The 15000-nt window shown below is 45.9% G+C and overlaps 2 protein-coding genes across 2 annotated transcripts in view; one reads left to right on the top strand and one right to left on the bottom strand.

The window, feature by feature from the left end:
* The window catches only part of LOC115004590 (serine/threonine-protein kinase Nek1-like), a 16382-nt gene extending 4131 nt beyond the window's left edge, over positions 1 to 12251 (bottom strand). Inside the window, 17 exon segments of the mRNA XM_029426263.1 lie at positions 81 to 161; positions 575 to 622; positions 798 to 857; positions 1067 to 1132; positions 1249 to 1400; positions 1602 to 1674; positions 8444 to 8590; positions 8592 to 8627; positions 8629 to 8646; positions 9212 to 9266; positions 9574 to 9660; positions 9745 to 9812; positions 9885 to 9968; positions 10251 to 10348; positions 10979 to 11075; positions 11158 to 11306; positions 12178 to 12251. Of these exon segments, the coding sequence (XP_029282123.1) occupies positions 81 to 161; positions 575 to 622; positions 798 to 857; positions 1067 to 1132; positions 1249 to 1400; positions 1602 to 1674; positions 8444 to 8590; positions 8592 to 8627; positions 8629 to 8646; positions 9212 to 9266; positions 9574 to 9660; positions 9745 to 9812; positions 9885 to 9968; positions 10251 to 10348; positions 10979 to 11075; positions 11158 to 11274 (1287 nt within the window). The 5' untranslated portion in view covers positions 11275 to 11306; positions 12178 to 12251.
* A 1192-nt stretch (positions 12252 to 13443) lies between these two features.
* LOC115004597 (F-box/LRR-repeat protein 5-like) overlaps positions 13444 to 15000 on the top strand; it is a 17090-nt gene continuing 15533 nt past the window's right edge. Inside the window, exon 1 of the mRNA XM_029426277.1 lies at positions 13444 to 13849. Within this exon, the coding sequence (XP_029282137.1) occupies positions 13766 to 13849 (84 nt within the window). The 5' untranslated portion in view covers positions 13444 to 13765. The remainder of the gene's footprint in view (positions 13850 to 15000) is intronic.

Below are 15000 nucleotides of genomic sequence, written 5' to 3'. Positions count from 1 at the left end.
GAAAGATGTCTGAGGGACGATGTGGAACACCGACTGTAGAAGACAACACGAGGACACTTTATATCATCACATGTCCCCACCTTCCTCTCCGGGCTGCTGCCTCCACTGGAACTCAACACGTGCTTCCAGCCTTGTTCTCGCGCCTGGTTGATGCGGTTGATCTGCTGGAGATTCATCATTATTTATGTTTAGACGAACATACAGTGGAAAACGCTTCAGATCATTTTCTTATGGTGATTAAATGCATCAAGTCTTTTTCAATTTTTATCTGCAGCAGAACAATTCAATGTTGTTTACTTTCCTCCCTTGATGCATTTTCTTCATGATAGTTTAACTACAGTAAGATATATTTTATATACAGTATTGTATTATTTATGAATTATACACAGTAATTTAACGTCAGAAACATCAATAAAAATCAGTTTCATTATTTTAAATTCATGTAATAAATATACAAAATGTTAATTAGATGAAAATATGCATGAGAAATAAAGTAAACATTATATTTCTGTGTATACATACATACATACATACATACATACACACGATAATATTATAGTGATTAATCACAAACCTTTTCCTTTTCATATCTCTTCATCTGCTCTGCTTTAAACAGGAACACCTGAGACACACAAAGAGAACTCATTTAATAATCATGTTTAATAAAGTAACTAATATAATTATGATAAGATGTTAACGTCATAATGTTATAATGTGTCATTATGTGCAGCATGTGATGTTATTCTATGTTCCAACTCTAATTACAATAACAACTAATTAAACACACACACACACACCTGCTCTCTCTGTTTCCGTTCCTTCTCTATCAGCTCCATCCTCTTCTTCCTCATGCCGTCCTGCAGCAGGAGGAAGAAGCATCGCAGATCAAAAAGAGACGTTAAAGAAACTCGACAAACACACACACACACACACACACACACACACACACACACAACAGGTGAATGTGGGGATCAAGCATAATGTGAAGGAAGTGAAGATGTTGGTAGAACCTTCAGGTGGGTGTGAATGTGGAGAGGAAGGGGGGGGGGGGAGCTCTCAGCTGTACCTCATGTTTTCTCCTCTCTTCCTCCACTTGACTCACTCTTCTGTGGGGGGCTGCTGGGGGGGGGGCCTGAGCAACATATGACACTGAGGTTCAGAGGCTGGCCACGCACTATGGTACACACACACACACACACACACACACACACACACACACACACACACACACACACACACACGACTGACCGCTCTAGGCTTCACAGCCGGTCTCCTCTCGGCAGGTTTCCTCACAGCGTCCGGCGGCCTCCTCGCGGTTAAAGGCACTCCGTATTTGCTGGCTGGTTTAGTAATCCTGTGAGCGGGGGCGAGCGGGATGGAGCCAGGTGTCGGACGCTTTGCTAGTCACGAGTAAGAAATATTCAAACATTTCTCAAGTCAGGATTCAACAGCTAAAAGGCTCATGATGCAGTTTAACTGGGACTTTGTGTGTCAGGGCTCAACGATCAGGATGCAGGTAAAAATATCCCACCCACCCCCGCCCGTCCCCCACCACACACAAACACAACACACACACACACACAATATACCCATTTTCCTACCTGCTGGTCCCTGCGCCATACACACTTTAGGCTGCTTGTGAAGAAAGTTATGGCGAAATTCCTGAGCAATGATCTGGAATAAGTAGAGAACAATGTGTTATTAACTAAACAGTCTTTATGTCTTTATACCAGGGGCAGCCAACGCGGTGACAGTCACTTGGTCGCCCGCAGGGCATTTTCTAAGAGTAGCACTAGTCACCATGGAGCTCCGTCTAAAATTTGTATTTAATTGTTTTGCTGTTTTTTATCAAGAACACTTTGAATCATTCTTTATTTTAAAATGACAATATTGAATATAGAATTTCAAAAACTAAAATGTTTTATGCATCTATGAACTCGGTGTGAGGACAGAGGATGTGAGGACAGAGGGTGTGAGGACAGAGGGTCTAAGGACAGAGGGTGTGAGGACAGAGGGTGTGAGGACAGAGGGTGTGAGGACAGAGGGTCTAAGGACAGAGGGTGTGAGGACAGAGGGTCTAAGGAAAGAGGGTCTAAGGACAGAGGGTCTAAGGACAGAGGGTGTGAGGACAGAGGGGTCGAAGAACAGAGGGTCTAAGGACAGAGGGTCTAAGGACAGAGGGTGTGAGGACAGAGGGTCTAAGGACAGAGGGTCTAAAGACAGAGGGTGTAAGGACAGTGGGTCTGAGGACAGAGGGTCTAAGGACAGAGGGTGTAAGGACAGAGGGTCTAAGGACAGAGGGTCTAAGGACAGAGGGTCTGAGGACAGAGGGTCTAAGGACAGAGGGTCTGAGGACAGAGGGTCTGAGGACAGTGGGTCTGAGTACAGAGGGTCTAAGGACAGAGGGTCTGAGGACAGAGGGTCTGAGGACAGAGGGTGTAAGGAAAGAGGGTCTAAGGACAGATGGTGTAAGGACAGAGGGTGTGAGGACAGAGGGTCTTAGGACAGAGGATGTGAGGACAGAAGGTCTAAGGACAGAGGGTCTAAGGAAAGACGGTCCTAAGGACAGAGGGTCTAAGGATAGAGGGTGTAAGGATAGAGGGTCTAAGGACAGAGGGTCTGAGGACAGAGGGTCTGAGGACAGAGGGTCTAAGGACAGAGGGTGTAAGGACAGAGGGTCTAAGGACAGAGGGTCTGAGGACAGAGGGTCTGAGGTACAGAGGTCTGAGGACAGAGGGTGTAAGGACAGAGGGTGTAAGGACAGAGGATGTGAGGACAGAGGGTCTTAGGACAGAGGATGTGAGGACAGAGGGTCCTAAGGACAGAGGGTCCTAAGGACAGAGGTGTGAGGACAGAGGGTCTAAGGGACAGAGGGTCTAAGGACAGAGGTCTAAGGACAGAGGGTCTTAGGACAGAGGATGTGAGGACAGAAGGTGTGAGGACAGAGGGTCTGAGGACAGAGGGGTCTGAGGACAGTGGGTCTAAGGACAGAGGGTCTAATGACAGAGGGTCTAATGACAGAGGGTGTGAGGACAGAGGGTGTGAGGACAGAGGGTGTGAGGACAGAGGTCTTAGGACAGAGGGTCTAAGGACAGAGGGTCTAAGGGACATAGAGTCAAAGGACAGAGGGTGTGAGGACAGAGGGTCTAAGGACAGAGAGTCCTAAGGACAGAGGGTCTAAGGGAAAGAGGGTCTAAGGAAAGAGGTCTAAGGAAAGAGGGTCTAAGGACAGAGGGTGTGAGGACAGAGGGTCTTAGGACAGAGGATGTGAGGACAGAAGGTCTAAGGACATAGGGTCTAAGGACAGAGGGTCTAAGGACAGATGGTCTAAGATAGAGGGTCTAAGGACAGAGGGTCTGAGGACAGTGGGTCTGACGACAGTGGTCTGAGGACAGAGGGTGTAAGGACAGAGGGTCTGAGGACAGAGGGTCTGAGGACAGTAGGTCTAAGGACAGAGGGTCTGAGACAAGGGTCTAAGGACAGAGGGTCTGAGGACAGAGGGTCTAAGGAAAGGACAGAGGGTCTGAGGACAGAGGGTCTGAGGACAGAGGTCTGAGACAGAGGTGTAAGGACAGAGGGTGTAAGGACAGAGGGTCTGAGGACAGAGGGTGTAAGGACAGAGGGTCTAAGGACAGAGGGTCCTAAGGACAGAGGGTCTAAGGACAGAGGGTCTAAGGACAGAGGGTGTGAGGACAGAGGATGTGAGGACAGAGGATGTGAGGACAGAGGGTCTAAGGACAGAGGGTCTAAGGACAGAGGGGTGTGAGGACAGAGGGTCTAAGGACAGAGGGTCTAAGGACAGAGGGTGTGAGGACAGAGGATGTAGAGGACAGAGGGTCTAAGGACAGAGGGTCTAAGGACAGAGGGTCTAAGGACAGAGGGCTAAGGACAGAGGGTCTGAGGACAGAGGGTCTAAGGACAGAGGGTATAAGGACAGAGGGTCTGAAGACAAAGGGTGTAAGGACAGAGGGTCTAAGGACAGAGGGTGTATGGACAGAGGGTCTAAAGACAGAGGGTGTAAGGACAGAGGGTGTAAGGACAGAGGGTCTAAGGACAGAGGGTGTGAGGACAGAGGATGTGAGGACAGAGGATGTGAGGACAGAGGGTCTAAGGACAGAGGGTCTGAGGACAGAGGGGTCTGAGGACAGTGGGTCTGAGGACAGAGGGTCTAAGGACAGAGGGTCTGATGACAGAGGGTCTGAGGACAGAGGGTGTAAGGAAAGAGGGTCTAAGGACAGAGGGTGTAAGGACAGAGGGTCTGAGGACAGAGGGTCTAAGGACAGAGGGTCTGAGGACAGAGGGGTGTAAGGACAGAGGGTCTAAGGACAGAGGGTCTAAGGAACAGAGGGTGTAAGGACAGAGGGTCTAAGGACAGAGGGTGTGAGGACAGAGGATGTGTGAGGGACAGAGGATGTGGGAGACAGGTGAGACCAGAGGGTCGAAGGACAGAGGGTCCATGAGGACAGAGTAGGTTCTGAGGACAGTGGGGTCTGATGTAACAGGAGGGTCTACTGACAGAGGGTACATGAGGACAGAGGGTTCTATGGAGGACAGAGGGTGTAAGGGAAGAGGGTCTAAGGACGAAGGTTGTAAGGACAGAGGGGGTGTGAGGACATAGGGTTCTATGGACAAGGAATGTGAGGACAGAAGGTCTAAAGGACAGAGGGGTCTAAGGAAAGAACGGTCTAAGGACAGAGGGTCTAGAGGACATAGGGGTGTAAGGACAGAGGGTCTAAGGACAGAGGTGTGAGGACAGAGGGTCTGAGGACAGAGGGTCTGAGGACAGTGGGTCTGAGGACAGTGGGTCTGAGGACAGAGGGTCTAAGGACAGAGGTGTAAGGACAGAGGGTGTGAGGGACAGAGGGTCTAAGGACAGAGGGGTCTAAGGACAGAGGGTCTAAGGACAGAGGGTGTGAGGACAGAAAGGGTCTAAGGAAAGAGGGTCTAAGGACAGAGGGTGTAAGGACCAGAGGGTCTAAGGACAGAGGGTGTAAGGACAGAGGGTGTAAGGACAGAGGGTGTAAGGACAGAGGGTCTAAGGAAAGAGGGTCTAAGGACAGAGGGTCTAAGGACAGAGGTGTGAGGACAGAGGGTCTAAGAAAAGAGGGTCTAAGGACAGAGGGTCTAAGGACAGAGAGTCAAAGGACAGAGGGTGTGAGGACAGAGGGTCTAAGGACAGAGGGTCTGAGGACAGAGGGTCTAAGGACAGAGGGTCTAAGGACAGAGGGTCTGAGGACAGAGGGTCTAAGGAACAGAGGGTGTAGTACAGAGGGGTGTAAGGACAGAGGGTCTGAGGACAGAGGGTGTAAGGACAGAGGGTGTAAGGACAGAGGGTGTAAGGACAGAGGGTCTAAGGAAAAAGGGTCTAAGGACAGAGGGTCTAAGGACAGAGGGTCTAAGGACAGAGGGTGTGAGGACAGAGGGTCTAAGGACAGAGGGTCTAAGGACAGAGGGTCTAAGGAAAGAGGGTCTAAGGAAAGAGGGTCTAAGGACAGAGGGTGTGAGGACAGAGGGTCTTAGGACAGAGGATGTGAGGACAGAAGGTCTAAGGACAGAGGGTCTAAGGACAGAGGGTCTAAGGACAGAGGGTCTAAGGATAGAGGGTCTAAGGACAGAGGGTCTGAGGACAGTGGGTCTGAGGACAGTGGGTCTGAGGACAGAGGGTCTAAGGACAGAGGGTCTAAGGACAGAGGGTCTAAGGATAGAGGGTCTAAGGACAGAGGGTCTGAGGACAGTGGGTCTGAGGACAGTGGGTCTGAGGACAGAGGGTGTAAGGACAGAGGGTCTAAGGACAGAGGGTCTGAGGACAGAGGGTCTGAGGACAGAGGGTCTAAGGAAAGAGGGTCTAAGGACAGAGGGTGTAAAGACAGAGGGTGTGAGGACAGAGGGTCTTAGGACAGAGGATGTGAGGACAGAAGGTCTAAGGACAGAGGGTCTAAGGAAAGAGGGTCTAAGGACAGAGGGTCTAAGGACAGAGGGTGTAAGGACAGAGGGTCTAAGGACAGAGGGTCTGAGGAAAGAGGGTCTAAGGACAGAGGGTCTAAGGACAGAGGGTGTAAGGACAGAGGGTCTAAGGACAGAGGGTGTAAGGACAGAGGGTCTGAGGACAGAGGGTCTGAGGACAGAGGGTCTGAGGACAGTGGGTCTGAGGACAGAGGGTCTGAGGACAGAGGGTCTAAGGACAGAGGGTGTGAGGACAGAGGGTGTGAGGACAGAGGGTGTGAGGACAGAGGGTCTTAGGACAGAGGATGTGAGGACAGAAGGTCTAAGGACAGAGGGTGTAAGGACAGAGGGTGTGAGGACAGAGGGTGTGAGGACAGAGGGTGTGAGGACAGAAGGTGTGAGGACAGAGGGTCTGAGGACAGAGGGTCTGAGGACAGTGGGTCTAAGGACAGAGGGTCTAAGGACAGAGGGTCTAAGGACAGAGGGTGTGAGGACAGAGGGTGTGAGGACAGAGGGTCTTAGGACAGAGGATGTGAGGACAGAGGGTGTGAGGACAGAGGGTGTGAGGACAGAGGGTCTTAGGACAGAGGATGTGAGGACAGAGGGTCTAAGGACAGAGGGTCTAAGGACAGAGGGTCTAAGGACAGAGGGTGTGAGGACAGAGGGTGTGAGGACAGAGGGTCTTAGGACAGAGGATGTGAGGACAGAGGGTCTAAGGACAGAGGGTCTAAGGACAGAGGGTCTAAGGACAGAGGGTCTAAGAAAAGAGGGTCTAAGGACAGAGGGTCTAAGGACAGAGAGTCAAAGGACAGAGGGTGTGAGGACAGAGGGTCTAAGGACAGAGGGTTTAAGGACAGAGGGTCTAAGGAAAGAGGGTCTAAGGAAAGAGGGTCTAAGGACAGAGGGTGTGAGGACAGAGGGTCTTAGGACAGAGGATGTGAGGACAGAAGGTCTAAGGACAGAGGGTCTAAGGACAGAGGGTCTAAGGACAGAGGGTCTAAGGATAGAGGGTCTAAGGACAGAGGGTCTGAGGACAGTGGGTCTGAGGACAGTGGGTCTGAGGACATAGGGTGTAAGGACAGAGGGTCTGAGGACAGAGGGTCTGAGGACAGTGGGTCTAAGGACAGAGGGTCTGAGGACAGAGGGTCTGAGGACAGAGGGTCTAAGGACAGAGGGTCTAAGGACAGAGGGTCTGAGGACAGAGGGTCTAAGGACAGAGGGTGTAAGGACAGAGGGTGTAAGGACAGAGGGTCTGAGGACAGAGGGTGTAAGGACAGAGGGTGTAAGGACAGAGGGTGTAAGGACAGAGGGTGTAAGGACAGAGGGTCTAAGGACAGAGGGTGTGAGGACAGAGGGTCTAAGGACAGAGGGTCTAAGGAAAGAGGGTCTAAGGAAAGAGGGTCTAAGGACAGAGGGTGTGAGGACAGAGGGTCTTAGGACAGAGGATGTGAGGACAGAAGGTCTAAGGACAGAGGGTCTAAGGACAGAGGGTCTAAGGACAGAGGGTCTAAGGATAGAGGGTCTAAGGACAGAGGGTCTGAGGACAGTGGGTCTGAGGACAGTGGGTCTGAGGACAGAGGGTGTAAGGACAGAGGGTCTGAGGACAGAGAGCCTGAGGACAGTGGGTCTGAGGACAGAGGGTCTGAGGACAGAGGGTCTGAGGACAGAGGGTCTAAGGACAGAGGGTCTGAGGACAGAGGGTCTGAGGACAGAGGGTCTAAGGACAGAGGGTCTAAGGACGGAGGGTCTGAGGACAGAGGGTCTAAGGACAGAGGGTCTGAGGACAGAGGGTCTGAGGACAGAGGGTCTAAGGACAGAGGGTCTAAGGACAGAGGGTGTCGTATCCTGTACAGTCTGTAAACACTGAGACAAATGTATAATTTGTGATGTTGGGCTCTATAAATACATTTGATTTGATTTTCACCAGGCCGGTGAACAAGTGACAGAAAGCATCAGAAGCTTCATGTAGAGCTGCACATGTTTCATAAAGAAGAAGAAAGCCGGTCGGAGAGGTGTTGAAGGTGCAGGGATGTTATTGAAAACACTGTTCAGAGAGAAGAGGTTCAGATGTCTCCTCTCTCTGATGTTACAGTTAGTGTTTGTACAAACAGGATGTGAAGATGATTTCTTAATGTTTTATAGAAGTCATACTTTGTACTGAAATATAACTGCTGTGATTTGGAACAACATGCTACAAATGTTCTGATTCATACAAACCTGTCAATAAAGACATTTATTAAAACATCAGAGATGATAACTCACATGTTGAAATAGATTGAGAATATAAATAAATAAGTTTATACATCTGTTTCCTATCATAAATCATTGTGAGGAATAATTAACATCAACATGTGATCAGACCGTCTCTTCACATATATGAATATTTATTATGATTAATATTAATATTATCATTAAAGGTGAACCGTGCAACTGTGTTATTCAGCTCAGTGTCACAAAGGCTGGTGACCCCTGATATCTAGACTCTGTGAGGAGACATCACCTGTGGTGTGAGGAACCTCTCGATCCTGCAGGTGAGGAAAGGTTTGTCCAGGATGCTGCTGACTGACGGTCTCTCTCTCGGGCTGCGTTTGAACAGCAGGCCCAGGAGGGAGCGCAGCTCCTGGGAGTAGTGGACAGACACGGGGGGGGTACGAGCCGCGGATGATCTTCAGAACGAGGTTTTTTCATGTTGCCAGCCTCAAACTGTGGAGGAGGAACACCAGAGTAACCACTGCAGAGGATTTACTGACGGCAGTCATGAGCAATGATGGAGTGAGCAGTTACAGTAAAGCAATCGGGGGGGGGGGGGGGTAAGCCTCTCAAATATGGAGATCTGCTGCTTTCTCTGAAGTTTTGAATGTAGAAACATTAATCTAGAAGATACCCTAACCCTGCAGGGTTCTCTGCACATGTTAAAGTACAACTGTAAGTACTTTAAAGAGATCTTTAATTCTTCTCTGAAGTAAAACAATAACACGTTCCTGCGGCTAAAGAAAATGTACAAAGTGGACGACAGTAAACACAAAGATCCAGATCTAAAGCCTGCTAAACTAAATCACAGCGTTCAGAATACGCAGTGTGAAAAGCTCTTCATGAAGTTAGATTTCATTATGAAACTGAAGCATGAGAGAGCATTGAGGAGCATTGAGGAGCATTGAGGAGCATTGAGGAGCATTGAGGAGCATTGAGGAGCATTGAGGAGCATTGAGGAGCATTGCAATGCTGCATAAAAACATTCATTAATAAACAGCTCACACAGAATACTTACTGCATGCTTAAGAGTGCACATTTCATACAGGACACACCCCAGGGCCCAAATATCACTGCAGAGGGAGGAGGTGGGAGAGAGCACACAACACACGGGGATAAGTTCTGGGTTTACATTCATTCTAAAAGGTGTTCAGTCACCTGCTAAGCTTTTCTTCACGCGATCGATACACTGAGGAGAAACCTCCACACGGGATGAGATGATGCTACATTCACTTCATTGATTGTAAAGTGGATTATATTACATGCACACTTAAACAGGGGAGAAATGTAGAGCAGCTTGACGTCAGCCGCTCGTCCCCTGGATGTTGTTAAAGCTTCATTCACAACACAGCTCACAGACATGCTCGTGACATCCAGTACCTTTTGTTGTTGTACGGTTTGTTTTCGCAGATCTCTGGGGACAGGTAATACGGTGTGCCGATACATGTTCTGGCCAGTTCTACGGTGCTGAAAGGAGAAGAGAATTCTTATTCAAAACCTCGTCTTTGTGCAGATCTGAGAAATCTACTGCGATGTGATGATTTCACAAACCTGTTCAGCACTCGAGCAATTCCAAAGTCTCCGAGCTGCACGGTCCCGTCTTTAGTCAGAAAGATGTTCTGTGCAAACATTAAGAGAAGTATGTGAAGTGATACAACTGAACATTCATCTCGTGCTGCGTGGAGAAATACCTGCGACTTGATGTCCCTGTGGAGGATCTTCTGATCGTGCACATGTTTCAGTGCCAGGCAGATCTGCACGAACCAATCCATGATCTACGAAAGGAAGTTAGCGAACAGGCAAAGGATGAGAAGACGAGAGAAATCAGAAAAGGTCCATCTGGGTAATAAAGTTTGTTGTTTGTAATTCCTGCAGGTGTTAAATCATTATACGTTTCTCTTCTCGACCATCACAGAGAGTTCACGTCACGTTATCGTGATTCACAATACAATTCTTTAACATCCCCAATGACACAGCATTAACTTCAGCATATCTAATGACCGCACAACACAGTCTTACTCCTATACATCGTATACATGATCCTCATCAACACTTACTTGCTCTTCTGAGAACAGAACTCCTTTCTGAGAGTTGATCTTCTTGAAGAGGTCTCCGCCCTCGCAGTAATCCATCACAATGTAGAGGCAGCCGCCCTCTGAGGAGATGTTCAGCAGTCACAACAGTTATCCCACAGCCTCCTCACAGGAGTCTTAATGTTCTGGCACTATGAGCAGAGGGACCCTGCGCTCTGGGACTACATGAAGCTTCTGCGCTCAATCCTTTAAAAGTGGAAACACGCTCCTCCTGTTCTCTCCGGGTCAAATCTGTAATTTCTTAAAGCTAGAAAAAGTTAAATACTAATTTAAAGTGTTCAAACACGATATGGAGGCACTTTCTCTGCAGGTACGCCTTGATGAAGAGGAGGATGCACGATCATTAGTTGTCATTTTGCAACACACAAAATGCAGTTGTAGTCCATATATACATATATATATACATACATACATACATACATACACACATATATATATATATATATATATATATATATATATATATATATATATATATATATGTGTATATGTATATGTGTATATGTATATATACATACATACATACATACATACATATATACATATACATACATATACATATATATATATATATATATATATATATATATATATATATATATATATATATATAGAGAGAGAGAGAGTTTTGCAAGAGATTAACTGTGTGGTTCTTTCATCGAACATCTATAATCTTTGGATTGTGTGAATACCTTCAAAGGACTCCTTGTACTGCACGATGTTGGGGTGACTCATGTTGGCGAGAACAGCGACCTCCTTCCGAGATTCCTGCGTCTCTTTACTCGACATCTGTTGGACATAGAGAGATAATGTACGAGTCACCTGAACAGGGACGTGTGCAGCTCGTGTAACATTATGAGCTGGAGCTTACTGCAGATATGCCGATCTCCTTAATGACATATTGGTGTCCATCCTCTTTGGATTTGACAAGGATGGCCTTTCCAAATGAACCTTCCCCAATTTTCTTCACCTTCTCGTACTTCTCCATGTCAGTGGAAGGACGGGCTCCTCATGCCGGGTCTGCAAAGAGATCAGAAACCTGATGAGCTTTGACCGAGAACGTAAGAGTTGGATGTCGGGAGTAATAGTACAAGTTTATTTTGGCTCTTATTATCGTATTTTAAAAACAATGCACATAAATAATAATAATAATAAATAAATAACAATACGGTAATAACCAACTAATCCCAACAACAAGCACTATTAGGGGGTCATGTCTATTATTGTTTTAGTGCATTACATTATGTATTATTGCCTTTTATTTCTTTAATTATGTAAACCTATATAGTAACAGATCCTAACCCATCTGTTTTTTCAGTGGAAAACCCAAAGATATTCACTATAATATGATAGAAATCAGAGAATATTTGAGGCTGAAAACAGCATTTTCTGACATTTCTGCATAAACAATTAATAAATGATGAAAATATATTTCTGTGGGTCGACTAACTGTTGCAGCTCTACCTCCTTTCTAACAGGTTATATAAATAAACTTAATACAAAGTGCGTTGGCTGGAAGAATCTGATAAATGCACATCTTCTGCAGCATGACACTTAGATTAGTGTTGCTTTTATACATTCACAGAGTAGGTAGTTTGTAACATCGTTAACTTCAGTAATCCTTGTAATAAATGCACAAGTACACAGTGATGTTGTGAGACAGGTGTGCTGCATCAACACACTGGTAGCAACTTAGCTAACGTTACCGTTACAGAGAAGCGAGACGAAGCCCGGAGACCTCCGACATCACACACACACACACACACACACACACACACACACACACACACACGGCCTGTCAGCGCACACAACGCGGAGGAACGTCACTAACGTGCCTCACGAGGTAGTTAGCAGCATGTAAAAGCTAGCAGGTGGCTAACACTCGGCTTACCATGAGTCTTTCTCTCTGCTGCTGTCTCACAGAGGACCTGCTGTCGTGCTACTCCCTCGCGCTCTCTATCAAACTATCTCTTTTTGCTGCATTTTCATTGGTCACCTTCATATGTATCGATCGTGGATTGGTTGATACAGCTGTCCGTAATCTTTCACCGGTGAATGACGGTCTTAGTCTCCACCCCCAATGTGACTGTTGCTGTGGACATTTTCCATAGCAACCATTAGCCAATCGTGGAAGCGCACCAAACACAGGTTATCCATTAATTATCTCATTTTGAGAGGAAATATTGTATTTTTTTATTTGATTTATTTATGCCCCTTATTTATGAAGTCCTTACTCCTCTTCGTTTTAATTGTTGTTCTTTTCTACGCATAGGGATTGATAAATGACATTATTTATATACATCATTTTATATAAATCTCCCTTATTTAATTGTTTTCCCATTTATTTGTATTATATATATATATATATATATATATATATATATATATATATATATATATATATATATATATATATATATATATGTATGTTCTATGTTCTATAGCTCCAGTAGTGAACCCCAATCTTCCCTTCTCCGGGCCACATCCTCCAGCTCTGACTGGGGGGTCCTGAGGTGTTCCCAGTGAGGAGATAACTGGCTCCTTTCAACGTGAAGGAGCAGCGGCTCTACTCCGAGTCTCTCCTGATGGCTGAGCTTCTCGCCCTCTCTCTAAGGGAGACGCCAGCCGTCTTGTACCCGTGATCTCGTTCTTTGGGTCATGACCCAGCCTTCATGACCACAGGTGAGGGTAGGAACGAAGATCGACCGGTATATTGAGAGCTTTGCCTTCTGGCTCAGCTCTCTTTTCGTCACAACGGTAAAGTGACTGTAATACCGCCCCCGCTGCTCCGATTCTCCGGCCAATCTCTCGCTCCATCGTCCCCTCACTCGCGAACAAGACCCCGAGGTACTTGAACTCCTTCACTTGGGTAAGGGCTCAGGGTAACATCCACTGGGAACGAGTCCGACTTACTGCCGAGTATCCGGACACAACTCTCGCTTTGGGCGTACAGGGATTGGATGACCCTCAGAAGTGACCCCCTCACCCCATACTCCCGCAGCACCTCCCACAGTATCACCCGGGGGACCCGGTCATACGCCTTCTCCAGATCCACAAAACACATGTAGACCGGATGGGAGTACTCCCAGGCCCCCTCCATGTGTTCAATAATAATAATAAAAACGTTTATTTGGATAAATAAGGAATTGAATAAATAGGTAAATAAATTAAAATTGAAATAAATGTTAACAGAAAATAATAAACTGACAAATAATTTAATATGAATATAAACAAATACAAAAAACAAGTAATTTACATTTTTATTAATTTTGTTCTATTCATGTGTATATTCATTCATTGTGTAATTGAGGCTTTTTACTTTTTTAAATTATTATTATTATTATTATTATGATAAATACTCCTTTATATTCTAGAGATATAATATATAATAATAATATTCATAACTCGCGGTCACGTGACCCGCTCGCGCACGCCTCTCTTGTGATGGTGCAGATGACGCACTGAGCTTCAGAGTAAAGATGGCTCCCTTTCCAGACGAGGTGGATGTTTTTACTGGCCCACACTGGCGAATGAAGCAGCTGGTCGGCCTATACTGCGAAAAGGTGTGTGTTAATACAAGTGGTGGATATAAATGTGGAGTTTTAGAGGGTTATAAGACGGCATGTGACCAACGGACGGACCGCGAGCTAGCACGTTAGCTAGCTTGTGTCTGTAGCAGTCGAAGCAGATGAGCTATCATGTTATTATCTGCAGACTCCGTGGTTTTACTTATAAACGTGTACTTAGCGGTACACACACACACACACACACACACACACACACACACACACACACACGTTTACTCAGTATATATTGGGTTTCTCCTAATACACTCTCAAGAAGCCATCCTCTCACAGCTAAGGTTTGCTAACTGGTTTAGCTAGCTTAATTTGCGTTGTTATGCAACATGCTTCTAGCCTCACATCGCAGTTTCTAGTGTTCCCTGATCACACATGGATTTTTATTTTATTCAATATTATACATTTCCAGGATTTCTGTTGAAATGTCGACACGTGTCAGTTAAACCCAGTTAGCGAAACTAGCTAGCATCTCCAAAACATCCACATCCCATTATAGATTCTAGTTTTACTGTTTGTAATGCTCCAATTTAAGATGTTCATATAATCTGTCACTGCCAATATAAATCCTACACGATGTATATAAAGTATACATGTACTTACTGTACAATTACAATCACCCAGGCCATGTGTATATACACACCTATTTCTTCACATACTTGTGTACTAATAATCCTGTTTATTCTTTAACTTTATTTGTCGAGCTTTGTTGTCATTGTTCCCAGCTGTTATATCTATTTCTGTGTAAGTATATTGTTTGCAAACACCGAATCAAATTACTCTTGGGCTGCAACTAACGATTATTTTCATTATCGATCAAAATGCTGATTTATTTTTCTAGATTAATGCAAAAATCTGAAAGTAGTGAAAGAAGTCCATCCCGGTTTCTCAAAGTCCAAGCTGAGGTCTTTAATTTGATATAAAAACAGCAAATCTCCATATTTGAGGCTGAAAACGGCTTTAAGGACATTTCTGAATGACATGTTTCATGCAGAATTGGCTCAAGCTTAAACATTAATATTTTATTGATGGATTATTCGACTATTCGTTGCAGCTCTTTATTCCTTGTATGTGTTCACATCCCTAAAGGTGATGCTGATCATGCGTGGCTGGTGTGTGCTGAAGTAAGCCACAGT

The sequence above is a fragment of the Cottoperca gobio genome, unplaced genomic scaffold (genome assembly GCF_900634415.1).
Source record: "Cottoperca gobio unplaced genomic scaffold, fCotGob3.1 fCotGob3_149arrow_ctg1, whole genome shotgun sequence".
Lineage (NCBI taxonomy): Eukaryota > Metazoa > Chordata > Actinopteri > Perciformes > Bovichtidae > Cottoperca > Cottoperca gobio.
The sequence above is the reverse complement of the archived record's forward strand: the minus strand, read 5'-3'. Positions and strand labels throughout refer to the sequence as shown.